The sequence below is a fragment of the Pseudochaenichthys georgianus genome, chromosome 1, assembly GCF_902827115.2.
Source record: "Pseudochaenichthys georgianus chromosome 1, fPseGeo1.2, whole genome shotgun sequence".
In the NCBI taxonomy this organism is placed as follows: Eukaryota; Metazoa; Chordata; class Actinopteri; order Perciformes; family Channichthyidae; genus Pseudochaenichthys; species Pseudochaenichthys georgianus.
In genome coordinates, this window is record NC_047503.1 from 4,923,161 (window position 1) to 4,951,026 (window position 27,866).

General features: G+C 39.9%; 3 protein-coding genes and 1 pseudogene across 4 annotated transcripts in view; 2 read left to right on the forward strand and 2 right to left on the reverse strand.

The window, feature by feature from the left end:
• Nucleotides 1–6,846, forward strand: part of LOC117455764 (phosphatidylinositol 5-phosphate 4-kinase type-2 beta) — a 34,122-nt gene extending 27,276 nt beyond the window's left edge. For both annotated transcript variants that reach the window (XM_034095330.2, XM_034095321.1), the window contains exons 8-10: nt 2,551–2,812; nt 3,015–3,118; nt 5,741–6,846. In XM_034095330.2, the coding sequence (XP_033951221.1) occupies nt 2,551–2,812; nt 3,015–3,118; nt 5,741–5,821 (447 nt within the window). In that variant the 3' untranslated portion in view covers nt 5,822–6,846. The remainder of the gene's footprint in view (nt 1–2,550; nt 2,813–3,014; nt 3,119–5,740) is intronic.
• Nucleotides 6,847–8,015: 1,169 nt separating this feature from the next.
• On the reverse strand, nt 8,016–12,252 carry LOC117453441 (proteasome subunit beta type-3). Its single transcript, XM_034092262.2, has 6 exons — nt 12,125–12,252; nt 10,886–11,070; nt 10,428–10,535; nt 10,155–10,332; nt 8,259–8,353; nt 8,016–8,175 (listed from the first exon to the last, which is right to left on the reverse strand). The coding sequence occupies exons 1-6, from the start codon at nt 12,125–12,127 to the stop codon at nt 8,127–8,129; spliced, it is 618 nt and encodes a 205-aa protein (XP_033948153.1). The 5' UTR covers nt 12,128–12,252; the 3' UTR covers nt 8,016–8,126.
• Nucleotides 12,253–16,829: 4,577 nt separating this feature from the next.
• On the forward strand, nt 16,830–20,704 carry LOC117453603 (phosphatidylinositol 5-phosphate 4-kinase type-2 beta-like). The gene is made up of 3 exons (XM_034092490.2): nt 16,830–17,111; nt 17,314–17,417; nt 20,044–20,704. The coding sequence occupies exons 1-3, from the start codon at nt 16,871–16,873 to the stop codon at nt 20,122–20,124; spliced, it is 426 nt and encodes a 141-aa protein (XP_033948381.1). The 5' UTR covers nt 16,830–16,870; the 3' UTR covers nt 20,125–20,704.
• Nucleotides 20,705–22,306: 1,602 nt separating this feature from the next.
• LOC117453779 (proteasome subunit beta type-3-like) lies at nt 22,307–26,444 on the reverse strand (annotated as a pseudogene).
• Between the last annotated feature and the right edge of the window lie 1,422 nt (nt 26,445–27,866).

The following is a 27,866-nucleotide window of genomic DNA, read 5'->3' on the forward strand; positions in this document are numbered from 1 at the left end:
GTTTGGAAATTATTACATCTCTCTTTTTTCAATAAATGTTGACATTTCAACTTCATCGCCCTACTCTGGAGTTTTTGGAAATGTTAGTATCAAACTTGTAGGAAAAAATCCTAAGCAGCCACCGCTGTCATCTGTAAAATAGTATCAAATCAAGTTTTATTTCTATAGCACATTTATAAACGATTTTTGGTGGCGCCAAAGTGCTGTACATATAATAAAAATAGCCTACAGTAGAGACACTTTACAGCAAATACAACGGCACTGATTGTTCAGAATATCAGTATGAGAAAAACGACACCCTCTGTCCTTAGATCCTCTGTCCTTAGACCCTCTGTCCTTAGACCCTCACATCGTACAAGGAAACACTTCCAGAGAAACCCCAGTTTAAAGGGAACATGGGAGAAACCTCAGGGAGAGCAGCAGAGGAGGATCCCTCTCCCAGGACGGACAGACGTGCAATAGATGCCGTGTGTAAATCCAAGAGATAATACATTTTACAGCATATAGACCGAATGTGTCTGAAATGCATGTGTCTGTAATGAGAAGATGAATCCACGAGGATGTCAGCTACAATCCTGTGGAAGCCATCAGGGAAGCAGCATGACGAGACCCAAGGCAGGACCGCAGAGACAGGTTCAGCCACGACCCGAAGTCCACGACTTAATCCAGAACTCAGGATAGAGGATCCAAGACACAGGACTACAGCAAGAGGATCAGCCTCGACTCCGGGTCCCGGCGTAGATATAGATACAAAACAAGAACAAAGATTTGTCTGGGTTCATCGGAACAAGAGAATACACAGACACAGACAGAGAGGGGAAAGGTCATTGGATCAAAGTTATTCTTGATGACCCTCTAGAAAGATCTCATGAACTTCCCCACTCAATCTATCAAGACCCGAGCAGTTCTATTAGATATAGGATAAGAAACAGAGAGAGGGAGCACAACAACCTATCTCTTCGTCAGATGCACTCCCCGCTTATCTAAGCCACTCTGTACCCCGTTACCCTCTACAAGGCCATAGACCAGCAGAGGGGACCGTTACCCTCTACAAGGCCATAGACCAGCAGAGGGGACCGTTACCCTCTACAAGGCCATAGACCAGCAGAGGGGACCGTTACCCTCTACAAGGCCATAGACCAGCAGAGGGGACCGTTACCCTCTACAAGGCCATAGACCAGCAGAGGGGACCGTTACCCTCTACAAGGCCATAGACCAGCAGAGGGGACCGTTACCCTCTACAAGGCCATAGACCAGCAGAGGGGACCGTTACCCTCTACAAGGCCATAGACCAGCAGAGGGGACCGTTACCCTCTACAAGGCCATAGACCAGCAGAGGGGACCGTTACCCTCTACAAGGCCATAGACCAGCAGAGGGGACCGTTACCCTCTACAAGGCCATAGACCAGCAGAGGGGACCGTTACCCTCTACAAGGCCATAGACCAGCAGAGGGGACCGTTACCCTCTACAAGGCCATAGACCAGCAGAGGGGACCGTTACCCTCTACAAGGCCATAGACCAGCAGAGGGGACCGTTACCCTCTACAAGGCCATAGACCAGCAGAGGGGACCGTTACCCTCTACAAGGCCATAGACCAGCAGAGGTAAAATGGGGGGTGGGTAAGGGTAAGGGTTTTTAAGAATAAACCACAAGGGTCTAAAGGGAAAAAAGATGACATATAAGGGACTATATTTTAAGTAATCCTATCTACTATTCCTATATTCGATGATGTATAGTATGATAGAATTCATATGATTAAAGCAGCTGTAGGCAGTCCAAAAAAAGAAACACTGAATAAAATACAAATACAATTGTAGCAGAAACCTATTATAAATGATTGCATTTAAGTGTGAGTGCCGTCATGGGAAATATCTCTCCCCAACATCAATGCCAAGAAAAAGTGAACAGGTAAAACCACTAACATCACCGCCTGAGCTCCAGTGAAAAAGAGTGAAACAATATGTCATATTAAACAAAGAACTTACAATAAGTGTAGCCAAAGTTTTATAAAGAAACAGGCTTTGAACAAATTGAATAGACGTGCAAGAAAGTACATTTTTGAATTGAGCTTCAAACTATTCGGTTCAGCCCTAATGTATTCTGCTATTTTGGAGTTTCCCTCTCCTGTAGTGTGTTCTAATGTATAGCTTTCTGTGCGTGTGAATGATCTGCAAAGGCTAAATCCCAGAGTTTCTCTCCCACACACGCTTTTGCACGGTTAAGGGGCGGGACATTTCCGACACATTTGTAAGCGGTTGACCAATCACAACTGAGCGGGCCAGCTAACCAATCAGAGCAGACTGGGCTCTGGTTTCAGACAGAGGGTGAAAAGAGGTGCTGCAGCACAGGCAGTATGAGAACAATAAAGAGCTTTTGAACATTAAAGCCTGGAGACATGTCCCAGTAGAGACACTACATACTGATATGAACCTCAAGATAAGCATGATATGTCCCCAAAAAATAATTCAGACCTGTATGACCACGGAGGGCAGATGTGTAAACGAGGCATTACATGGAGTGTTTTCCGTGTGCGTGTGTGTGTGTCTCAGTTCCTGGCCACCCTAAAGATCATGGACTACAGTCTCCTGGTGGGGATCCATGACGTGGACCGGGCCGAGCAGGAGGAGATGGACGTGGAGGGCGTGGGGGAGGAAGAGGAGTACGAGAACGACGGGATGGGCGGAGGCGTGCTCACCGGCTCCTTCGGGACGCCCCCCGACAGCCCCGGGAACCCTCTGAACTGCGGGGGGTTCTTTGGCCCCGGGGAGTTCGACCCCTCTGTGGACGTTTACGCAATCAAGAGCCACGACTGTGAGGATCATGTTTGACATTTATCTCGTTAAGAAGGAAGAAACAATGATAGAAGTAGGAAGAATAACTCCAGTCTGTCTATCGAGCAGATTAACAGATGAAGCTGTGGTCCTCATACAATAGTGTTAGAAAATGTGTGAAATAAAGCTTGGGCTTTTGTTATTCTCAGGTGAGAGTAAAACCCTGTGATGTGTTGTTGTAGGTGCTGTGAAGAAGGAAGTATACTTCATGGCTATTATCGACATCCTCACGCACTATGACGCTAAGAAAAAAGCTGCACATGCTGCCAAAACTGTGAAACACGGGGTGAGTACAGAGACTCTGTCATCATCCAGCAGTATGGAAATTAAGTTTTGAGTAATTGTATCTGTATTTAATCATTATTATCACTCAATTCAATAATACAGTATTACCATAATTCTGTTTTATGTATAGTCTGGTTTTTTTTCACTTTTAATTACATTATACGTTTTCACCAGACTGATGCAACAACTTGTAGCCATTCACATGCGACTTCAGTTGCTCCCCAAAATGTTGTTATAAAATTCAAACAAATCAATAGGACATTGTGATTACTTCATTTAAATGTTATGTTCAAACAAGTAACAAAGTATCAATTAGAATAACTTTTGAAATCATTATTATAACTGAAATATTTTTAAATGTTTTCATCATTCTTTTCTATTTTATTACATAATAAAAGTGTTTAATTCGAGTATTAATGTATATATATGTTTTCATAAGTATGTGTTTTTATTTCATTAATTCACTTTTAATGAACTTTTAGCCAATCACATGTGCTCCCAGTTAGCATGTGAGCTACATACAGGTAGCTACAGCAACCAAACAGAGACCGTTAACCCAGTGGTTAGTTTCTCTAAAGGACATCTTTAAAAGCATAATGCTACAGAAGTAAGGGTTAACTTCAGCTAGCCGCTAATGCTAACACTAGCTACTCACTTTAATGCTGAGTAATACATCCCAGCTCACCTCCTAGCTAGCTTAGTTAGTTAGCTTGGGAGTGAGGTTATCATTGTTAAGCTTATTAAAAGAGGAAGCTACCTAATGTATTGTACCTAATTGTAGTTATCTACAGCAGCAGGAGCTCGTTGGTTAATTTAGAACAGGGGTGGGGAACCTTTTCCCTCTCAAGGGCCATTTACATGTTTCCAACATCCTCCGAGGGCCGTACAAATGATTGACCTCTGCTTAAAAACACTAAAATCACATCCCATTCATTTCACCTTTCTTTCATGCTGTGCAAAGAAAAAGCAACCTCTAAATCCAGATATCTTACCATGACTCGCGCATGCATGCACGTGCACGGTTGTGGCATGACCACCAAAACAGAAAGATATTGGACACAACATGTGTGCAAATGTATTTAGTGTTCTATCCATGTGAACATGATTTAAGTGTGGGGGGGGCTAACCTCCTCTAGGGGGGTCTGAAAAGATTTTTTTTTTAAATGTTGAAGTTAAAAGCAACAATCTGGTGCACTTTGAGAGCAACATTAGGAGATCTATGGATACCTCTCAACACCCATATAAAACGGAACTGTAAGCAGATTTTATTTTTCTTTATGGATATTTTACAAATCACTCCCCTTTTAACTGTATTATTGTTTATTAATAACAACTTTTTTTTACTGTCATATAGTATTTTATACCTGTTTACTTTATTCTCTTATTTTTTTATAACTATAATGATCATATAAAGATGTGCCTTTACCTCATGGTTGTAGAAAAAGCTTCTTATATTCGTTAGCATAGCTAGCTAACCAGATGCTAATAACAACAAAGTTATTGACTGTATGATCAGTATGACAGATGAGCAGATCGCCACTGGGCTTTCAACTAAAGACACAGCCACGCAAAAACTGCGGCATGTCTACAGCTCCGTATGGGTACTACTGCAGTTTTTGGAAGTGCCGGAGCGACGTTCCGGTGCTCTCCGTCATAACTGCACCCCAGACGAGACATATACCACGTGATGACACGTTAGGCTCGTGTTGTGTTCAAGGACCCTGACCTTGGCCAGGAAAAACAGGCACTCGCTTGTTTAATTTGTTTGCTGTCTAGATTTCTTTAATTTTTTGCGTGTGTTTATATATTACCTCGAGGGCCGTACCAAATGGTCTCGCGGGCCGTATACGGCCCGGGGGCCGGAGGTTCCCCACCCCTGATTTAGAATAACCTTAATATAATTGATGCTTTGCTGAGCTTGCTCAAATAGACTGGGAGCATGTGATTGACTGAAATGTGAGGCAAAAATAACCAAATTAATAAAAAATAATCAAGTTGTATTATTTAATATTTGTATTATCATGTCACAAGGCCCATGGAAATGTTCTCCATGCCACACGCTAATGAAATGTATTAAAGGGATAGTTTGGATGTTTGGTTAGTGGGGCTGTATGAGCTTATGCTAGCAGTGAATACAGTGGATGGCAGACACCTAGCACAGAAGCTAATTACCACTGTGGACATGTGAAGCAACACACATATTCTATCTATAAAAAATACATTTTAGTGAATGTTATGTTCAGTATATTTTCATCACTTCACTTTGCTGTCAGACATTTCTTTCTAACGTGGAACTAAAGTCGCTATCTATGCTCTCTGTAATGCCACCAGACCACATTGCCAAAAACACACATTTTTACTTCAACGCAAAAGAGAGTTGTTTAGTCCATCGCTGCAGAAAGAATGTGTTATCGGCCCCACAATAACTCAAACCGCAGCTGTAGAACAGCAACTCCTGCCTTCTTCGAGTTAGAATGACTATTTTTCTCAATGAAGTTTGGTATGGAAAAGAGTATAAATATATAACCTCATAGAACCCCCACCCAGCATCCATACTATTATTTTTTGATTTAGTATTGCTCCATCCATTTGATTTTCTGCCTTATTTATCTCTGTCTGTCAGGCAGGGGCAGAGATCTCGACGGTGAACCCGGAGCAGTACTCCAAGCGATTCTACGAGTTCATGTCCAACATCTTATCATAGACTCATCTCCCAGTCCAGCCAGTCACTTCCTGTCATAGATCTGTCAAACGCCACGCACTATTTCCCTTCTCCTTCACCTCAGTGTAGGATCCTTCTCCCCTCTGCCTCTCTACGCCCCATAACAGGAAAAAAAACTACCAGCATCCTCCCACAGCCAGCAGCAGTCTGGAAGGAAAGGATGCACTGAGCCTGTTACATTGTCACACACACCTCCCTCGTCCTCTGCAAGGAAAACTCGTGAAACCGCTCGCTGAATTCGGAACAGCTTCCCGATAATCTCCCTGTTCTTTTCTAAAAATGTCTGCTCCTCGTTACTCCTCACGCCAGCACGGAAACTGTCTCACTAATGCCTTGAACGAGTGTGTCAGCTTCAGCAGTTCAGTAACACAGTCCGTTAGTACAGTTTCTTTGATTTAATGTTGTTGTTGTTGTTGTTCTTATGATTTCTTTTAGACACACACAAACACACACACACAGATGTAAAGAACTTGCACAGAGCTGAATGGTCAGATTGCATGACAAACTCTTTTGACCGTCGCCATGAGGCTTCTCTCTCAGTAACAACAAAGTAACTCAAATGACTGCTGACAACAGGAGATAAACACATTCATATATAATGGTGTATTAAGTCAATTAATGCAATATCAAAAATGCATGGCTGATGTGTACATGAGTCTCCACCAGTAAGTTGAAACATCAAACCACTGAACATAGCATCTGAGTGTTATGACGAAAATAACAAAACCTGAAAAAAAAACATTGGTGTTTGGATGTTACGTTGCCATATTGTTTTTGAAATTTGAACCGTGAGCTTGGTGGAGGTTGGTCTAAGAAAAAGAACTCACATAAAAAGGGGAATTCTGCAGCAAATACTTGTTTTATTACCATAAGGATCATTTTTATATCTTGTTTACATTAATGTAGCAATTTTGTGTTTGTATACAGTATTGTTTTGTTACCAACAGACATTTGAAAAAAAAGTTACTTGAAAATGATCATTGCATATTAAAGGGAGTTTTATCTTGTTTGTGTTGTTGGGCTATTATCTTTTCTTCTTCAGAGACTTTCCCACAGCGCTTACTATCTCCATGGCAACCACCATATTACACCTACAAAGGAAGATTAAGGATGCTGAGGAAAACGTCAAAGCTAGTACATTTGCTAAGTGCTATCATGAATCAATATTCCACTAAACGGAGAGTAGGGTAATTGTGGCAGGTGAAAACATTTTGTTTTTAAATAACCGAACCAGCAGACCAAAAAAAACCGCTGACTTTTATCCAGGTATCAAACTCAAAAAATCCATATTCCTGTAGTGGTGGAAAAGTACTCAGATCCTCAACATAACGAATACCACAAAGTACTAGTGAAAACATACTCCATCACAATTCAGAGTCCTGAGTTCAAAATGTTACTAAAGTTAAGTATCAATTGTGCAGAATGCCTCTGTGTTCTATTACATAATGTCTGTTTTTTCATTAGAAACATGACTTTGTTTTCAGTTCAACAGCTTTATTAGCATGACCATAGTTACATACAGTATTGCTAAATCTATAGAGGCAACATCTATACACAAATGCATACATAAACAAACTGCTCAATTTTTAATGTAACAAGAATATGGTTGTTTTTTAATGTTGACATTTGTCAATGTGGAGCAACCTTTGGAAAACACAGTAAATAAGAAAATATTATAAACGTGTCAAAAGTATAACAAGTGTCAAAATAGTGGAATAAAAGTACACTTTTTGTGTCTGAAATGTAGTGGAGTAGAAGCATAAAGTAGCAGAGACCGGAAATACTTCACAAGTACCCCCTAAATTACTGAAGTAAATGTAGTTCATTAAATTACACCACTGCCAACTTGGTAGCTTATTTTTGAAAAACCAAATCATGTTGAGCCTCTGCATGGTAGGTAGGTGGGTGTTCAGAATACATATTTGGACCAAAAAAAAGGCAGATCATAGTGTATTACATTTTTTCTACACGTTAATGTTTCTTAAGTGTCATCAGAGACATGCTGGAAAAAAGCAGCCGTATAGACAATAACGAAAGGTTATAACTATATTTTCCATGGTCAACCCTGCCTGTGTCTTTAATGTAACTTGTTAATCCTGGTTATACAAAAATGCAACACAAATTAAGTATTGCCGACGTAGTGAAAGTTCTTCCACCAATAACTTCAGTCATGGCAGTAGTTTAAACATGTTTATTTTTTGAAGAAAAGAAAAAGACAGAACAAGCATTGTTTATTATTTTTATACAAACGTGTGTGTTGGTGAAGTGTGGGGGAGAAACAGAAACTCTAGTCCATCCTGGCTTTCAGGGTTCGTGTGGTGATCTTGTCCTTCTCACTGCCAGAGAGAAGAAAAGGCTGTCAATCACTGCAAACCTGTCAATCAACATCAAACCATCTCTGAACCGTCTCTGTACTTACATGACGTGGACGACCACTCCCATTCCAGACACGGCATCTCTGTCCACCGCGTTCAGCATGGCCTGGGAGATGGTCTCAAACAGATCCTCTGGTTCCTGCACACACAACTCATTTCTCAAATAAAGCACTCAAGATTAGGGATGGCTATCGTTAAGGTTTTAACGGTACTACTACTTTTATCCAGACCGCTTATCGCTCCGGTCCTTTAACGGAACTCTTATTGATTCTTTTGGAGAAAAAAATAAGGTGAACAAATTGTGACGGGGGGGGGGGGCATAGAGCCTTGGTGTTGGGATCAGGGGTCACAGGTTCAAACCCCACTGCAGTCAGCATGTCGTTGTGTCCCTGAGACCCTTCACCCCAAGTTGCTCCTGTGGGGATCGCCCACAGTACTGAGTATGTAAGTCGCTTTGGATAAAAGCGTCTAACAAGTGACATGTGATGTAATGTGAACAAAATCAATAGTGCTTTTTATTTAAATTAAATAAATAATATTTCACAACAAAAGAAACAACAGTGTTTTAACAAATCGTATTAAATAATGTGATGACAGAACTGTAAACAGAATAGCTGAAACTTTAACAAACTAAATAACTCGGTTACCTCTAGTCATTAACCCATGTTTGTATAATGTAGTTATCTCTGTGTGTTGCTGCTAGCATACATAACACCTGACGTGGAAACGTTACTCGTGGACAGGGCTGCAGAGCTGCTAGAAAGACAGTGGAACCCGGTGCCTTCCTCCGTCTGGATGTGGAGCACTTTTGCTAAATGTTTAGACAAATTGCTCGTGTTACTGCCCTTACATGCTAAACTCTTATTGACGAGGATTGTCCACAATCGAGACGGATAAAGTTTTTAACCAGACCTCGGAGCGCGTTCTCTCCACCATCTCCTCCGTGTGTGTGTGTGTGGTGTGTGGTGTGCTGCATGTAGCAGCTGCATGTGTGTAAACTGACCCGCCCCCTCGCACACGACGGGAGAGAGAGATCTCTCGTCTGGATTGGGAAAGATCGAAAATACTAAAAATAATCATCGACGCATTTTGCTGTCTTTTGCGTATTAGAAACGGAGTTGGCGACACTAAAACTGCAATATAAGTTGTGTGTAGCATAAGATATACGACATCATTTTACATGTCTCCAGTACCGTAAAAAAGACCGATAATGTCCGGAGCTTAACGGTACCCAAAACGGTCTTTTAATAATTCAGCCCCGGGGGGCGTTTACATACCGGGGGCTCGGTAACCCATTCACCTACTCGAGATATTTCAAAACAATGTGTGGCGAGGATTGACACCAGGTAGACCGAGTCCTGAACAATAGGAAGGCTCTTCAATTTAGACCTATGTTACAAATGGCAATGAACAGAAAACAATTTATATCCAGTTTAACAAAAGTGGTAATGATATTTCTCAAAAGTTGAACGCAGTATGTCAGCTGTCAAATGTGCAATATATTTTTGTGATATTTTAATCTCTGCTCCACTCATACCACATTGGGAAAGGTAATGGGAACATTTGAATGCACAAAAAATGCCCACGCTAAAGTTTCCTAATTACCATAATCAGAAGGAAACAAATAAAGGGTAAATAATAGAAATGGAATTATATATAATAATTTAATGTAATGTTTAGTAAAGTTATTATAATTTATAGTAATATAAGCACAAGTTAAAGTAAAAAATAATGATAAATATCAATAAAAATAACTAAGATTATTTATGTAAAAATTATGTTTAAGAGTAAATGTCCAAATAAAAATAAGAGTAGTACATAACCAGGTAGCAGTACATTATGTTACATTGTACTTCTCTACAATATATTCATTGATCATGAAGGAAAACATAAATGACTTCCAAGAACCTACACTTAAGGTGACTTCCACACCCACTCACCATGTCTGGCTCCCACAAAGATTCACACATGCCGTACATCTGCTCGGAGCAGGTGCCGCTCACAACAAAGTCTTCTGTCACCATGGGGCAGCCAATCAGATCCAAGGAGCAGATGAATGGTTCGGAGGTTTTTGGATCTATTCCGGCGATCACAGGCTCGATGTAGTATGGCCCAAACCTGATGAGAGCATGACATATTTAGCATGTATGCAGGTATTTGTGCCTACTGTAAGCAGCTCAAATGTGGGTCTATATTAAGTTCAGTGCACTCACCTCTTCTCGTACAACAGGTTGGACACCATGCTCATGAAGGTCTTGGGCTTGATCTGGCGACCCTCCTTCAGCTCGTACAGGTTCAGTCTGAATTTAAGCCTCTGGGATCTACACACACAAAGACGTCCATCAATCCTCAGATATTTACCTTGAATTCAGTCATCACACATCTAACTTATTTCAGAATTTCTAATAACATTTTCTCCCCTATTTATTAGAATGAATGGTAATACTATTCAACTACAACACTTGTGTTACTGGTATAAACATTATAGGTGTAGTATTGTACTTGACACTCCAGGATTTCTCTAAATGAGAAGTCTTACTTAGTTTAGATCTGAGAGTTGTAGCTTTATAGAGTTGTAAATCAATCCTGTCCCCATAGTACCCTGGTACTGTGTTGTGAACACAACTGTTAAGCCACTTTGAGAGAACAAGGTGGAGGTCTACACACTCACACTGTCTGAACATCAGTGGCCAGTCCTGCCAGGCCGATGTACAGCTTATCTCCCATGGGGAAGATCTTCTGGAAGTCTGTTGTGACCATCTGAGCCTGGATGCCAAACCTCCGGTCCGCTGCTATCGCCACACAGTTCTTCCCTCGCATGGCCATGACGGCCCCTCCGTTATAGGACATAATAGACTGGATGAAGAAGGAGAAACGTAAGAAGAGTTAAGTTAGTCAGAGCTTAAACCATTGATAGATCAAACAATTGATTAAAGAGACAAATCAAACTATTTAAAAATAACATTTTTAAGCACATTCATTGAAATTAAAATTAAGTTTAAGTTGAGGCCCTTTCATACAGCATAACATGTAAAGAATATCCTAAGAATATGTATTATTTTCAACATGCAAATAAGATACTGAATAATGTTGTCCTCAAAATAAATGACTGAAATCTATGCATTTCATTTAAGGACCAAAAAACATGACTCAGGGTTATTTCCAACCACCCAAATGTGTAAACATGGAGCATAACGTTCATCTAAAAAATTATTTCAACGATCAAAAGAAATAAAAGCAAGATAAAATAAAAAGTGTAGTTGTAGAACATTATTATTAAACCACAGTATTTATTATCACGCGTTATACATGTTTAAATGTAATGATGTATAGTGAGACCTCGTTGCTGGGTTGTTGAAGTTGTTGCAGTTGTCTGCTGTCAGTGAACAAATTGCTGACTAGCTTAGTAGGTTGAAGCTTTAGCTAACCAAACTAGCAATGTCTAATTAACCAACCGTTAGCTGATGACCCAAACGCCACATCAGCCCTTTAAGTGAACCGGAGTTATTGAATCATAATGCCATTAAAGTGAATTCGGGGAATGATTGTAACAGTTAAGTTAAGTACAAGACACAACGTTAGCTCGTGTGCAGCTAGGTAAGCTAAGTATTTAGCATTGCAGCTATGCCCCGGCTACCATCACAATGAAATGTTTTGTATAATTAACTACAACATTGAATATATTGAAACGTTTATAGAGTTGTGAGATTGAAGTTACTTCAACCCCAAACTTAAAATATGTTTTCATAGAATATTTGCTAACTTTAAGCAGGATGGAGAAGTATATAAGCTAGCTGGCTACCAACATTAGCTTAGCCATCTCTTGTAACTGTTACCCTTAAATACTAGTTACATTTGACCATTTACCTAAAAACACATTGGCATGTGATCTAATGTCTGGTGCTCTTACCATTGTGAGTGTGTTGTGGTTTATTCCTAGTAGCTAGAACTTGCAAACTCCACTTTTTCTTAGCTATTGTGAATGGCTCTTCAGTTTCCCACAGTGACTACACGATTTAGAAACCGATGGATCAGCCTTACTTGATTCTACTACGCCAACACTTGCGCAACGATCATTGGCTGGTTGAACGTCACTCTGTGCTAAACGCTGCTATCATTGGAGGATATGGGCACTGGGCGAAATGTGCTTGCATAGTTTGTTTGAGGCGTGTTAAAGTGAAATTAAAACCGGGAGGTTTCTGTCATTTTTTTTAGATGTATTTCAATCTTTATTTCGAACAGATTAAAAAAAAAAGGGAAAAAAAGTGAAAAACAGAATACCGTATTGTTAAAATACAGTATTTATCCACATTCATGATAATATTTATATATTCAACAAAAAAAGGCTTCATAATAAGAATAAATCATATGTGTCCGAAAGGGAGCAGGAGGAAGCCAATGCGTATTAATTCCCACCCCTTACGCCTTACTTGGTCAATGATTGTCCTTTAAATCATTATGCAAGTTGTTGCAACGTTGGTCCACAACTTGGGACGTAGTAGGCTTGTTTGAGACAAGCAAGACCTGCGCAGACCTGCGCAGTTGCGATCAACAGGCTTGTTTGAGACAAGCAAGACCTGCGCAGACCTGCGCAGTTGCGATCAACGTCTTGCTGGTGCGTTGCATGATGGTTAGTCATTTTGTCCGACTTGCTCTGGAGGCCCGCCCACATGAGACTTTGAAATATCGCGGGACAAAGACGCCCGCAGCCTTGAGAGCGAGGCGAGGCGAGTTGGCACAGTTGCTCTCCACGAGCTGCGGAAGCGAAATGCTTGATGGGAAACGGCTCGCTGGTATCTCGAGCTGAGCGCTCATTGGTGGTTTTTACCACGTGCTGCTGATGAAACTCTCCAATTGGCTGGCAAAAGTTTGTTGTTGTTTTGTGTCAGTTTTACTCGCCACATCCATTCCCATTTTTCATCATTGTTCCACAATGTTTATCATCATGAAATGAATATCTATATATTTTATACTATACTGCTTACCGTTTTCATACTTTATATATCTTAGCATATTCATACACACTGTTCATACTGCTCACAGGCTACTAGTGTATATCTAGTGTATTCATACCCCACTGTGTATTCATCATTCAATTCATTCTATATGTTATTCTGTAGATTGTGTACATTACTTTCCACTTCGCTGCTTGTTGCACCTGGTTAGAAGCTAAACTGCATTTCGTTGTCTCAGTACCTGTAATATGTGCAATAACAATAAAGTGTATCTTTAAGTTAAACCAAATCATTAAAATAAAATCTGTTGTAATGTAATGATTTGGTTTAACCTTATTTATTGATTACATCATTTAAAATGGCAAGATTAAATCAAATTACATCCATGTTGTACACATCATAAAGCTTAAAGTGGCAGCTAAAGAATTAACACAGCAGCAGGTCTGTTCAATTCATGCTAATGAAGCTTCATGTGTGCGGATCTGAAGGGACTGATCATTTGTAGCCTGTCCACCTATCAGTTTTGCAAACATTAAGAGGGAGGAGCATTTCTAATTATGGAACCCAGTCACTGGTGTGGTTCCTCATCATGACTGAATTAACAAACCTATATAAAGCAATAGTGATCACCTTTGTCTTCAGTGGGTAAAATGGAATTTGTGGTGCTTACACTGCGTGATGGACAGGGAGACATCACTGTAAGAGTCTCACAAGACATTTCCCAAAGACTACAAAATGGTGAGTAAACAACTAAATTGCATTCCAACAATCTGGATATGATTTTAAATTATGTAAATTATTTTTTCAGATAAACAGTTTAGCAGCTGCACTTATGCAGCAAGCAAGGGCTGCAACAAATGCACAAGGTAATCTATCATTTAAATCAAAAATGGTATTGTCTTTTAATGCAAATCAAACAAATGACATATTCATGTTTATTGTAAACAAATATTTAATTTTCTCTCAATCACAGTCCCTTTAGATCATGTCATTCTCCATACAATACATGTGGGATTTCTATTGCATCCACTTCATCTGCAACGAAAAACGCCAACGCAATTTCCGCCATTGCAAACCAGCCAGTCAAGTCGACTCTGAGTCCGAGCTGTCCGACTTAAGACGAGCATTTTGACACCTCCCCGGCTGCGATCGGCTACTCTCGTCTACTTTCGAGGCGAGCCGCAATGTGTCTCAAACAAGCCTAACGTCTTGCTAGTGCGTTGCATGATGGTTAGTCATTTTGTCCGACTTGCTCTGGAGACTCGCCCACATGAGACTTTGAAATCTCGCGGGACAAAGACGCCCGCAGCCTTAGCCGCGTTCACACCGCAGGACTTTCCCTGGTACTTTAGTTCTTTAGTTCCGTTAGTACCAATAATGTCGCGTTCACACCGCCGGGACTACTCAGTGCCGGGAACTTTTGGAACTTTTGGTATTTTTAGTCCCTGCTAGAGAGGTGGTACGAACCTGGTGACAAAAGAGTGCCAATTTCTATTCTATTTCTATTGGCTGGGCGAATTGCAAACCACGCCCCGTTAGACTCTGAATTTGTTTTGTTAGGCAGCCATTTTTTTCCTCGCTACAAAACCACATCCACACTTTTGTACTTTAAAGCAGTTATGACCACACGTACTACAACACCGGAGCGGTGGAATGATGAGGAAGTGTCGGCGCTTCTGGCAATTTACTCCAAGGACGGGATGCAGCAGCTTCTACAGAAAGCAGTTCCCAACTCCAAATGTTTTGAGCGATGTTCGCTACTTGAGCTGGGAATCGTGCACAGTGCACACGGATGCCGGGTAAAAAATAAAGAAACTCAGGCAGGACTATAAAAAAATTAAAGACCACAATAATAAGAGTGGGTAACGATTTTCTATTGTTATATATATATATTGCCACTGTTTTTTAATACTGACACCTAACTTGCACTAAGGCGTGTCTGCTGATATATATTGCCACTGTTACATTGTTTTGAAACTACTTACACTTTATTTTACATTTCACACTGTTATTTAACTTCAATTTACATGCATACGACACACCTGGAACAGCATGATGCCGTTATTGTTATGTCTTGACTGTGCAATAAAAAAACAAGCTGGAGAAGCTTTATTTATTGTGTCCCACCCCAAATTTGCAGAATAGAAGAATGTGAGAGCAGACAGGTGTCGGTGGTTGAATTGATCAGAAACACAAGTCTTACACACATAAACACAAGTAATTTATCATGTCATTTGTTTTAGATAAATAAGGGAAAAACACCAAACAAGGGTTGATGTCCTTTTCCAAAATCTGCCTGAGTGGGTAATATATAATCAATACATAAAGATAAAGTCCATTGTTATAATGGGGTATTTTATTTGTAAATTACCCTTATGAAACTCCATCATGTCTGAGGTCGGAAAGTAAACAAACGCCTCATACAGCGGATGGGTTTATACCACCCCCCCCCCCCCCCGTGTAGTTCTTCTTCTCTCGTTTTTTGTTGTACTCGCCGTGAAGTGGTTTTGCGGCCTGCCAGTAAACCCAGAGAGAAGAAGACGAAGAAGTGACGTCAGCGTAATCGTGCCTCAGGGAAAGTACTGCGGGTGAATGCGATTGGCACTAGCCCCCTGGCGGATTTAGTGCCGTGGTACTTTAGTGGTACTTTAGTGCCGGCACTAAAGTACCGCAAGTCCTGCGGTGTGAAAGCGGCTCTTGAGAGCGAGGCGAGCCGAGTTGGCGCAGTGCTCTCCACACGAGCTGCGGAAGCGAAATGTTGATAGGAAACGGCTCGCTGGTATCTCGAGCTGAGCGCTCATTGGTGGTTTTTACCACGTGCTGCTGATGAACTCTCCAATTGGCTGGCAAAAGTTTGTTGTTGTTTTTTGTCAGTTTTACGTCGCCACATCCATTCCCATTTTCATCATGTTCCACAATGTTTATCATCATGAAATTAATATATATATATTTTATACTATACTGCTTACCGTTTCATACTTTATATCTTAGCATATTCATACCACATGTTCATACTGCTCACAGGCTGATAGTAGTGTATTCATACCACTGTTTATCATCATTCATTCATTCTATATGTTATTCTGTAGATTGAGTACATTACTTTCCACTTCACTGCTTGTTGCACCTGGTTAGAAACTAAACTGCATTTTTGTCTCAGTACCTGTAATATGTGCAATAACAATACAGTTTCTCTTTAAGTTAAACCAAATCATTAAAATAAAATCTATTGTAATGTAATGATTTGGTTTAACCTTATTATTGAATACATCATTTAAAATGGCAAGATTAAATCAAATTACATCCATGTTGTACACATCATAAAGCTTAAAGTGGCAGCTAAAGATTAAAACAGCAGCAGGTCTGTTCAATTCATGCTCATGAAGCATGTGTGCGGATCTGAAGGGACTGATAATTTGTAGCCTGTCAGTGTCCACCTATCAGTTTTGCAAACATATGAAAAGAGGTGCTGCAGCACAGGCAGTATGAGAACAATAAAGAGCTTTTGAACATTAAAGCCTGGAGACATGTCCCAGTAGAGACACTACATACTGATATGAACCTCAAGATAAGCATGATATGTCCCCAAAAATAATTCAGACCTGTATGACCACGGAGGGCAGATGTGTAAACGAGGCATTACATGGAGTGTTTTCCGTGTGCGTGTGTGTGTGTCTCAGTTCCTGGCCACCCTAAAGATCATGGACTACAGTCTCCTGGTGGGGATCCATGACGTGGACCGGGCCGAGCAGGAGGAGATGGACGTGGAGGGCGTGGGGGAGGAAGAGGAGTACGAGAACGACGGGATGGGCGGAGGCGTGCTCACCGGCTCCTTCGGGACGCCCCCCGACAGCCCCGGGAACCCTCTGAACTGCGGGGGGTTCTTTGGCCCCGGGGAGTTCGACCCCTCTGTGGACGTTTACGCAATCAAGAGCCACGACTGTGAGGATCATGTTTGACATTTATCTCGTTAAGAAGGAAGAAACAATGATAGAAGTAGGAAGAATAACTCCAGTCTGTCTATCGAGCAGATTAACAGATGAAGCTGTGGTCCTCATACAATAGTGTTAGAAAATGTGTGAAATAAAGCTTGGGCTTTTGTTATTCTCAGGTGAGAGTAAAACCCTGTGATGTGTTGTTGTAGGTGCTGTGAAGAAGGAAGTATACTTCATGGCTATTATCGACATCCTCACGCACTATGACGCTAAGAAAAAAGCTGCACATGCTGCCAAAACTGTGAAACACGGGGTGAGTACAGAGACTCTGTCATCATCCAGCAGTATGGAAATTAAGTTTTGAGTAATTTATCTGTATTTAATCATTATTATCACTCAATTCAATAATACAGTATTACCATAATTCTGTTTTATGTATAGTCTGGTTTTTTTTCACTTTTAATTACATTATACGTTTTCACCAGACTGATGCAACAACTTGTAGCCATTCACATGCGACTTCAGTTGCTCCCCAAAATGTTGTTATAAAATTCAAACAAATCAATAGGACATTGTGATTACTTCATTTAAATGTTATGTTCAAACAAGTAACAAAGTATCAATTAGAATAACTTTTGAAATCATTATTATAACTGAAATATTTTTAAATGTTTTCATCATTCTTTTCTATTTTATTACATAATAAAAGTGTTTAATTCGAGTATTAATGTATATATATGTTTTCATAAGTATGTGTTTTTATTTCATTAATTCACTTTTAATGAACTTTTAGCCAATCACATGTGCTCCCAGTTAGCATGTGAGCTACATACAGGTAGCTACAGCAACCAAACAGAGACCGTTAACCCAGTGGTTAGTTTCTCTAAAGGACATCTTTAAAAGCATAATGCTACAGAAGTAAGGGTTAACTTCAGCTAGCCGCTAATGCTAACACTAGCTACTCACTTTAATGCTGAGTAATACATCCCAGCTCACCTCCTAGCTAGCTTAGTTAGTTAGCTTGGGAGTGAGGTTATCATTGTTAAGCTTATTAAAAGAGGAAGCTACCTAATGTATTGTACCTAATTGTAGTTATCTACAGCAGCAGGAGCTCGTTGGTTAATTTAGAACAGGGGTGGGGAACCTTTTCCCTCTCAAGGGCCATTTACATGTTTCCAACATCCTCCGAGGGCCGTACAAATGATTGACCTCTGCTTAAAAACACTAAAATCACATCCCATTCATTTCACCTTTCTTTCATGCTGTGCAAAGAAAAAGCAACCTCTAAATCCAGATATCTTACCATGACTCGCGCATGCATGCACGTGCACGGTTGTGGCATGACCACCAAAACAGAAAGATATTGGACACAACATGTGTGCAAATGTATTTAGTGTTCTATCCATGTGAACATGATTTAAGTGTGGGGGGGGCTAACCTCCTCTAGGGGGGTCTGAAAAGATTTTTTTTTTAAATGTTGAAGTTAAAAGCAACAATCTGGTGCACTTTGAGAGCAACATTAGGAGATCTATGGATACCTCTCAACACCCATATAAAACGGAACTGTAAGCAGATTTTATTTTTCTTTATGGATATTTTACAAATCACTCCCCTTTTAACTGTATTATTGTTTATTAATAACAACTTTTTTTTACTGTCATATAGTATTTTATACCTGTTTACTTTATTCTCTTATTTTTTTATAACTATAATGATCATATAAAGATGTGCCTTTACCTCATGGTTGTAGAAAAAGCTTCTTATATTCGTTAGCATAGCTAGCTAACCAGATGCTAATAACAACAAAGTTATTGACTGTATGATCAGTATGACAGATGAGCAGATCGCCACTGGGCTTTCAACTAAAGACACAGCCACGCAAAAACTGCGGCATGTCTACAGCTCCGTATGGGTACTACTGCAGTTTTTGGAAGTGCCGGAGCGACGTTCCGGTGCTCTCCGTCATAACTGCACCCCAGACGAGACATATACCACGTGATGACACGTTAGGCTCGTGTTGTGTTCAAGGACCCTGACCTTGGCCAGGAAAAACAGGCACTCGCTTGTTTAATTTGTTTGCTGTCTAGATTTCTTTAATTTTTTGCGTGTGTTTATATATTACCTCGAGGGCCGTACCAAATGGTCTCGCGGGCCGTATACGGCCCGGGGGCCGGAGGTTCCCCACCCCTGATTTAGAATAACCTTAATATAATTGATGCTTTGCTGAGCTTGCTCAAATAGACTGGGAGCATGTGATTGACTGAAATGTGAGGCAAAAATAACCAAATTAATAAAAAATAATCAAGTTGTATTATTTAATATTTGTATTATCATGTCACAAGGCCCATGGAAATGTTCTCCATGCCACACGCTAATGAAATGTATTAAAGGGATATGGATGTTTGGATGTTTGGTTAGTGGGGCTGTATGAGCTTATGCTAGCAGTGAATACAGTGGATGGCAGACACCTAGCACAGAAGCTAATTACCACTGTGGACATGTGAAGCAACACACATATTCTATCTATAAAAAATACATTTTAGTGAATGTTATGTTCAGTATATTTTCATCACTTCACTTTGCTGTCAGACATTTCTTTCTAACGTGGAACTAAAGTCGCTATCTATGCTCTCTGTAATGCCACCAGACCACATTGCCAAAAACACACATTTTTACTTCAACGCAAAAGAGAGTTGTTTAGTCCATCGCTGCAGAAAGAATGTGTTATCGGCCCCACAATAACTCAAACCGCAGCTGTAGAACAGCAACTCCTGCCTTCTTCGAGTTAGAATGACTATTTTTCTCAATGAAGTTTGGTATGGAAAAGAGTATAAATATATAACCTCATAGAACCCCCACCCAGCATCCATACTATTATTTTTTGATTTAGTATTGCTCCATCCATTTGATTTTCTGCCTTATTTATCTCTGTCTGTCAGGCAGGGGCAGAGATCTCGACGGTGAACCCGGAGCAGTACTCCAAGCGATTCTACGAGTTCATGTCCAACATCTTATCATAGACTCATCTCCCAGTCCAGCCAGTCACTTCCTGTCATAGATCTGTCAAACGCCACGCACTATTTCCCTTCTCCTTCACCTCAGTGTAGGATCCTTCTCCCCTCTGCCTCTCTACGCCCCATAACAGGAAAAAAAACTACCAGCATCCTCCCACAGCCAGCAGCAGTCTGGAAGGAAAGGATGCACTGAGCCTGTTACATTGTCACACACACCTCCCTCGTCCTCTGCAAGGAAAACTCGTGAAACCGCTCGCTGAATTCGGAACAGCTTCCCGATAATCTCCCTGTTCTTTTCTAAAAATGTCTGCTCCTCGTTACTCCTCACGCCAGCACGGAAACTGTCTCACTAATGCCTTGAACGAGTGTGTCAGCTTCAGCAGTTCAGTAACACAGTCCGTTAGTACAGTTTCTTTGATTTAATGTTGTTGTTGTTGTTGTTCTTATGATTTCTTTTAGACACACACAAACACACACACACAGATGTAAAGAACTTGCACAGAGCTGAATGGTCAGATTGCATGACAAACTCTTTTGACCGTCGCCATGAGGCTTCTCTCTCAGTAACAACAAAGTAACTCAAATGACTGCTTGACAACAGGAGATAAACACATTCATATATAATGGTGTATTAAGTCAATTAATGCAATATCAAAATGCATGGCTGATGTGTACATGAGTCCCACCAGTAAGTTGAAACATCAAACCACTGAACATAGCATCTGAGTGTTATGACGAAAATAACAAAACCTGAAAAAAAAACATTGGTGTTTTGGATGTTACGTTGCCATATTGTTTTGAAATTTGAACCGTGAGCTTGGTGGAGGTTGGTCTAAGAAAAAGAACTCCAATAAAAAGGGGAATTCTGCAGCAATACTTGTTTTATTACCATAAGGATCATTTTTATATCTTGTTTACATTAATGTAGCAATTTTGTGTTTGTATACAGTATTGTTTTGTTACCAACAGACATTTGAAAAAAAGTTACTTGAAAATGATCATGCATATTTAAAGGGAGTTTATCTTGTTTGTGTGTTGGGCTATTATCTTTTCTTCTTCAGAGACTTTCCCACAGCGCTTACTATCTCCATGGCAACCACCATATTACACCTACAAGGAGATTAAGGATGCTGAGGAAAACGTTCAAAGCTAGTACATTTGCTAAGTGCTATCATGAATCAATATTCCACTAAACGGAGAGTAGGGTAATTGTGGCAGGTGAAAACATTTTGTTTTTAAATAACCGAACCAGCAGACCAAAAAAACCGCTGACTTTTATCCAGGTATCAAACTCAAAAAATCCATATTCCTGTAGTGGTGGAAAGTACTCAGATCCTCAACATAACGAATACCACAAAGTACTAGTGAAAACATACTCCATCACAATTCAGAGTCCTGAGTTCAAAATGTTACTAAAGTTAAGTATCATTGTGCAGAATGCCTCTGTGTTCTATTACATAATGTCTGTTTTTTCATTAGAAACATGACTTTGTTTTTCAGTTCAACAGCTTTATTAGCATGACCATAGCTACATACAGTATTGATAAATCTATAGAGGCAACATCTATACACAAATGCATACATAAAAAACTGCTCAATTTTAATGTAACAAGAATATGGTTGTTTTTAATGTTGACATTTGTCAATGTGGAGCAACCTTTGGAAAACCAGTAAATAAGAAAATATTATAAACGTGTCAAAGTATAACAAGTGTCAAAATAGTGGAATAAAAGTAACTTTTTGTGTCTGAAATGTAGTGGAGTAGAAGCATAAAGTAGCAGAGACCGGAAATACTTCACAAGTACCCCCTAAATTACTGAAGTAAATGTAGTTCATTAAATTACACCACTGCCAACTTGGTAGCTTATTTTTTGAAAAACCAAATCATGTTGAGCCTCTGCATGGTAGTAGGTGGGTGTTCAGAATACATATTTGGACCAAAAAAAAGGCAGATCATAGTGTATTACATTTTTTCTACACGTTAATGTTTCTTAAGTGTCATCAGAGACATGCTGGAAAAAAAGCAGCCGTATATAGACATAACGAAAGGTTATAACTATATTTTCCATGGTCAACCCTGCCTGTGTCTTTAATGTAACTTGTTAATCCTGGTTATACAAAAATGCAACACAAATTAAGTATTGCCGACGTAGTGAAAGTTCTTCCACCAATAACTTCAGTCATGGCAGTAGTTTAAACATGTTTATTTTTTGAAGAAAAGAAAAAGACAGAACAAGCATTGTTTATTATTTTTATACAAAACGTGTGTGTTGGTGAAGTGTGGGGAGAAACAGAAACTCTAGTCCATCCTGGCTTTCAGGGTTCGTGTGGTGATCTTGTCCTTCTCACTGCCAGAGAGAAGAAAAGGCTGTCAATCACTGCAAACCTGTCAATCAACATCAAACCATCTCTGAACCGTCTCTGTACTTACATGACGTGGACGACCACTCCCATTCCAGACACGGCATCTCTGTCCACCGCGTTCAGCATGGCCTGGGAGATGGTCTCAAACAGATCCTCTGGTTCCTGCACACACAACTCATTTCTCAAATAGCCACTCAAGATTAGGGATGGCTATCGTTAAGGTTTTAACGGTACTACTACTTTTATCCAGACCGCTTATCGCTCCGGTCCTTTAACGGAACTCTTATTGATTCTTTTGGAGAAAAAAATAAGGTGAACAAATTGTGAACGGGGGGGGGGGCATAGGAGCCTTGGTGTTGGGATCAGGGGTCACAGGTTCAAACCCCACTGCAGTCAGCATGTCGTTGTGTCCCTGAGACCCTTCACCCCAAGTTGCTCCTGTGGGGATCGCCCACAGTACTGAGTATGTAAGTCGCTTTGGATAAAAGCGTCTAACAAGTGACATGTGATGTAATGTGAACAAAATCAATATTGCTTTTTATTTAAATTAAATAAATAATATTTCACAACAAAAGAAACAACAGTGTTTTAACAAATCGTATTAAATAATGTGATGACAGAACTGTAAACAGAATAGCTGAAACTTTAACAAACTAAATAACTCTGTTACCTCTAGTCATTAACCCATGTTTGTATAATGTAGTTATCTCTGTGTGTTGCTGCTAGCATACATAACACCTGACGTGGAAACGTTACTCGTGGACAGGGCTGCAGAGCTGCTAGAAAGACAGTGGAACCCGGTGCCTTCCTCCGTCTGGATGTGGAGCACTTTTGCTAAATGTTTAGACAAATTGCTCGTGTTACTGCCCTTACATGCTAAACTCTTATTGACGAGGATTGTCCACATCGAGACGGATAAAGTTTAACCAGACCTCGGAGCGCGTTCTCTCCACCATCTCCTCCGTGTGTGTGTGTGTGTGTGTGTTGCTGCATGTAGCAGCTGCATGTGTGTAAACTGACCCGCCCCCTCGCACACGGACGGGAGAGAGAGATCTCTCGTCTGGATTGGAAAGATCGAAAATACTAAAAATAATCATCGACGCATTTTGCTGTCTTTTTGCGTATTAGAAACGGAGTTGGCGACACTAAAACTGCAATATTAATGTTGTGTTAGCATAAGATATACGAATCATTTTTACCATGTCTCCAGTACCGATAATAAAGACCGATAATGTCGGAGCTTAACGGTACCACGGTCTTTAATAATTCAGCCCCGGGCGTTTAATACCGGGGCTCGGTACCCATCCCTACTCGAGATATTTCAAAACAATGTTGTGGCGAGGATTGAACACCAGGTAGACCGAGTCCTGAACAATAGGAAGGCTCTTCAATTTAGACCCTATGTTACCAAATGGCATGAACAGAAACAGATTTAATCCCAGTTAACAAAAGTGGTAAATGAATATTTCTCCAAAAGTTGAACGCAGTATTGTCAGCTGTCCAAATGTGCAATATATTTTGTGATATTTTAATCTCTGCTCCAACTCATACCACATGTGGAAGGTAATGGGAACATTTGAATGCACAAAAATGCCCCACGCTAAAGTTCCTAATTACCATAATCAGAAGGAAACAAATAAAGGGTAAATATAGAAATGGAATTATATATACTAATTTAATGTAATGTTTATAAAGTTATTATAATTTATAGTAATCTCAAGCACAAGTTAAAGTAAAAAATAATGATAAATATGCAATAAAAATAAACTAAGATATTTATGTAAAACTATGTTAAGAGTAAAATGTCCAATAAAATAAGAGATTACATAAACCAGTTACAGTAATATGTGTACATTGTACTCTCTACAATATATTCATTGATCATGAAGGAAACATAAATGACTTCCAAGTAACCTACACTTAAGGTGACTTCACACACTACTCACATGTCTGGCTCCCACAAAAGATTCACACATGCCGTACATCTGCTCGGAAGCAGGTTGCGCTCACAACAAAGTCTTCTGTCACCATGGGGCAGCCAATCAGATCCAAGGAGCAGATGAATGGTTCGGAGGTTTTTTGGAATCTATTCCGGCGATCACAGGCGCGATGTAGTATGGCCCAAACCTGATGAGAGCATGACATATTTAGCATGTATGCAGGTATTTGGTGCCTACTGTAAGCAGCTCAAATGTGGGTCTATATTAAGTTCAGTGCACTCACCTCTTCTCGTACAACAGGTTGGACACCATGCTCATGAAGGTCTTTGGGCTTGAATCTGGCGACCCTCCTTCAGCTCGTACAGGTTCGTCTGAATTTAAGCCTCTGGGATCTACACACACAAAGACGTCATCAATCCTCAGATATTTACCTTGAATTCAGTCATCACACAATCTAACTTATTTCAGAATTCTAATAACATTTTTCTCACCTATTTATTAGAATGAATGGTAATACTATTCAACTACAACACTTGTGTTTACTGGTATAAACATTATAGGTGTAGTATGTACTTGACACTCCAGGATTTCTCTAAATGAGAAGTCTTACTTAGTTTAGATCTGAGAGTTGTAGCTTTATAGAGTTGTAAATCAATCCTGTCCCCATAGTACCCTGGTACTGTGTTGTGAACACAACTGTTAAGCCACTTTGAGAGAACAAGGTGGAGGTCTACACACTCACACTGTCTGAACATCAGTGGCCAGTCCTGCCAGGCCGATGTACAGCTTATCTCCCATGGGGAAGATCTTCTGGAAGTCTGTTGTGACCATCTGAGCCTGGATGCCAAACCTCCGGTCCGCTGCTATCGCCACACAGTTCTTCCCTCGCATGGCCATGACGGCCCCTCCGTTATAGGACATAATAGACTGGATGAAGAAGGAGAAACGTAAGAAGAGTTAAGTTAGTCAGAGCTTAAACCATTGATAGATCAAACAATTGATTAAAGAGACAAATCAAACTATTTAAAAATAACATTTTTAAGCACATTCATTGAAATTAAAATTAAGTTTAAGTTGAGGCCCTTTCATACAGCATAACATGTAAAGAATATCCTAAGAATATGTATTATTTTCAACATGCAAATAAGATACTGAATAATGTTGTCCTCAAAATAAATGACTGAAATCTATGCATTTCATTTAAGGACCAAAAAACATGACTCAGGGTTATTTCCAACCACCCAAATGTGTAAACATGGAGCATAACGTTCATCTAAAAAATTATTTCAACGATCAAAAGAAATAAAAGCAAGATAAAATAAAAAGTGTAGTTGTAGAACATTATTATTAAACCACAGTATTTATTATCACGCGTTATACATGTTTAAAATGTAATGATGTATAGTGAGACCTCGTTGCTGGGTTGTTGAAGTTTTGCAGTTGTCTGCTGTCAGTGAACAAATTGCTGACTAGCTTAGTAGGTTGAAGCTTTAGCTAACCAAACTAGCAATGTCTAATTAACCAACCGTTAGCTGATGACCCAAACGCCACATCAGCCCTTTAAGTGAACCGGAGTTATTGAATCATAATGCCATTAAAGTGAATTCGGGGAATGATTGTAACAGTTAAGTTTAAGTACAAGACACAACGTTAGCTCGTGTGCAGCTAGGTAAGCTAAGTATTTAGCATTGCAGCTATGCCCCGGCTACCATCACAATGAAATGTTTTGTATAATAACTACAACATTGAATATATTGAAACGTTTATAGAGTTGTGAGATTGAAGTTACTTCAACCCCAAACTTAAAATATGTTTTCATAGAATATTTGCTAACTTTAAGCAGGATGGAGAAGTATAATTAGCTCTGGCTACCAACATTAGCTTAGCCATCTCTTGTAACTGTTACCCTTAATATACTAGTTAATTTGACCACTCTTACCTAAAAACACATTGGCAATGTGATCTAATGTCTGGTGCTCTTACCATTGTGAGTGTGTTGTGGTTATTCCTCGTAGCTAGAACTTGCAACACTCCACTTTTTTCTTAGCTTATTGTGAATGGCTCTTCAGTTTCCCACAGTGACTACACGATTTAGAAACCGATGGATCAGCCTACTTGATTCTTACTACGCCAACACTTGCGCAACGATCATTGGCTGGTTGAACGTCACTCTGTGCTAAACGCTGCTATCATTGGAGAGGATTATGGGCACTGGGCGAAATGTGCTTGCATAGTTTGTTTGAGGCGTGTTAAAGTGAAATTAAAAACCGGGAGGTTTCTGTCATTTTTTTTAGATGTATTTCAATCTTTATTTCGAACAGATTTAAAAAAAAAAAGGGAAAAAAAGTGAATAAAACAGATATACCGTATTGTTAAAATACAGTATTTATCCACATTCATGATAATATTTATATATTCAACAAAAAAAGGCTTCATAATAAGAATAAATCATATGTGTCCGAAAGGGAGCAGGAGGAAGCCAATGCGTATTAATTCCCACCCCTTACGCCTTACTTGGTCAATGATTGTCCTTTAAAATCATTATGCAAGTTGTTGCAACGTTGGTCCACAACTTGGACGTACGTAGGCTTGTTTGAGACAAGCAAGACCTGCGCAGACCTGCGCAGTTGCGATCAACAGGTCTTGTTTAGACAAGCAAGCACATGCGCAGACCTGCGCAGTTGCGATCACGTCTTGCTGGTGCGTTGCATGATGGGTTAGTCAATTTTGTTCCGACTTGCTCTGGAGGCCCGCCCACATGAGACTTTGAAATACTCGCGCGGACAAAGACGCCCGCAGCCTTGAGAGCGAGGCGAGGCGAGTTGGCACAGTTGCTCTCCACGAGCTGCGGAAGCGAAATGCTTGATGGGAAACGGCTCGCTGGTATCTCGAGCTGAGCGCTCATTGGTGGTTTTTTACCACGTGCTGCTGATGAAACTCTCCAATTGGCTGGCAAAAGTTTGTTGTTGTTTGTGTCAGTTTTACTCGCCACATCCATTCCCATTTTCATTCATTGTTCCACATGTTTATCATCATGAAATGAACTATCTATATATTTTATACTATTACGGCTTACCGTTTTCATACTTTATATATCTTAGCATATCATACACACTGTTCATACTGCTCACAGGCTACTAGTGTATATCTAGTGTATTCATACCCCACTGTGTATTCATCATTCAATTCATTCTATATGTTATTCTGTAGATTGTGTACATTACTTCCACTTCGCTGCTTGTTGCACCTGGTTAGAAGCTAAACTGCATTTCGTTGTCTCAGTACCTGTAATATGTGCAATAACAATAAGGTTATCTTTAAGTTAAAACCAAATCATTAAAATAAAATCTGTTGTAATGTAATGATTTGGTTTAACCTTATTTATTGATTACATCATTTAAAATGGCAAGATTAAATCAAATTACATCCATGTTGTACACATCA

Excerpts from the sequence above, each read along its gene's own strand:
- LOC117453603 (XM_034092490.2), top strand. The coding sequence starts at position 16,871 with ATGGACTACAGTCTCCTGGTGGGGATCCATGACGTGGACCGGGCCGAG. Across the intron at positions 17,112-17,313 it reads CGCAATCAAGAGCCACGACT|GTGCTGTGAAGAAGGAAGTA; the intron begins GTGAGGATCATG and ends GTGTTGTTGTAG. Across the intron at positions 17,418-20,043 it reads CCAAAACTGTGAAACACGGG|GCAGGGGCAGAGATCTCGAC; the intron begins GTGAGTACAGAG and ends TCTGTCTGTCAG.
- LOC117453441 (XM_034092262.2), bottom strand. Across the intron at positions 8,354-10,154 it reads CTTTGTGGGAGCCAGACATG|GAACCAGAGGATCTGTTTGA; the intron begins GTGAGTGGGTGT and ends TTGTGTGTGCAG. Across the intron at positions 8,176-8,258 it reads GGAGTGGTCGTCCACGTCAT|TGAGAAGGACAAGATCACCA; the intron begins GTAAGTACAGAG and ends TCTCTCTGGCAG.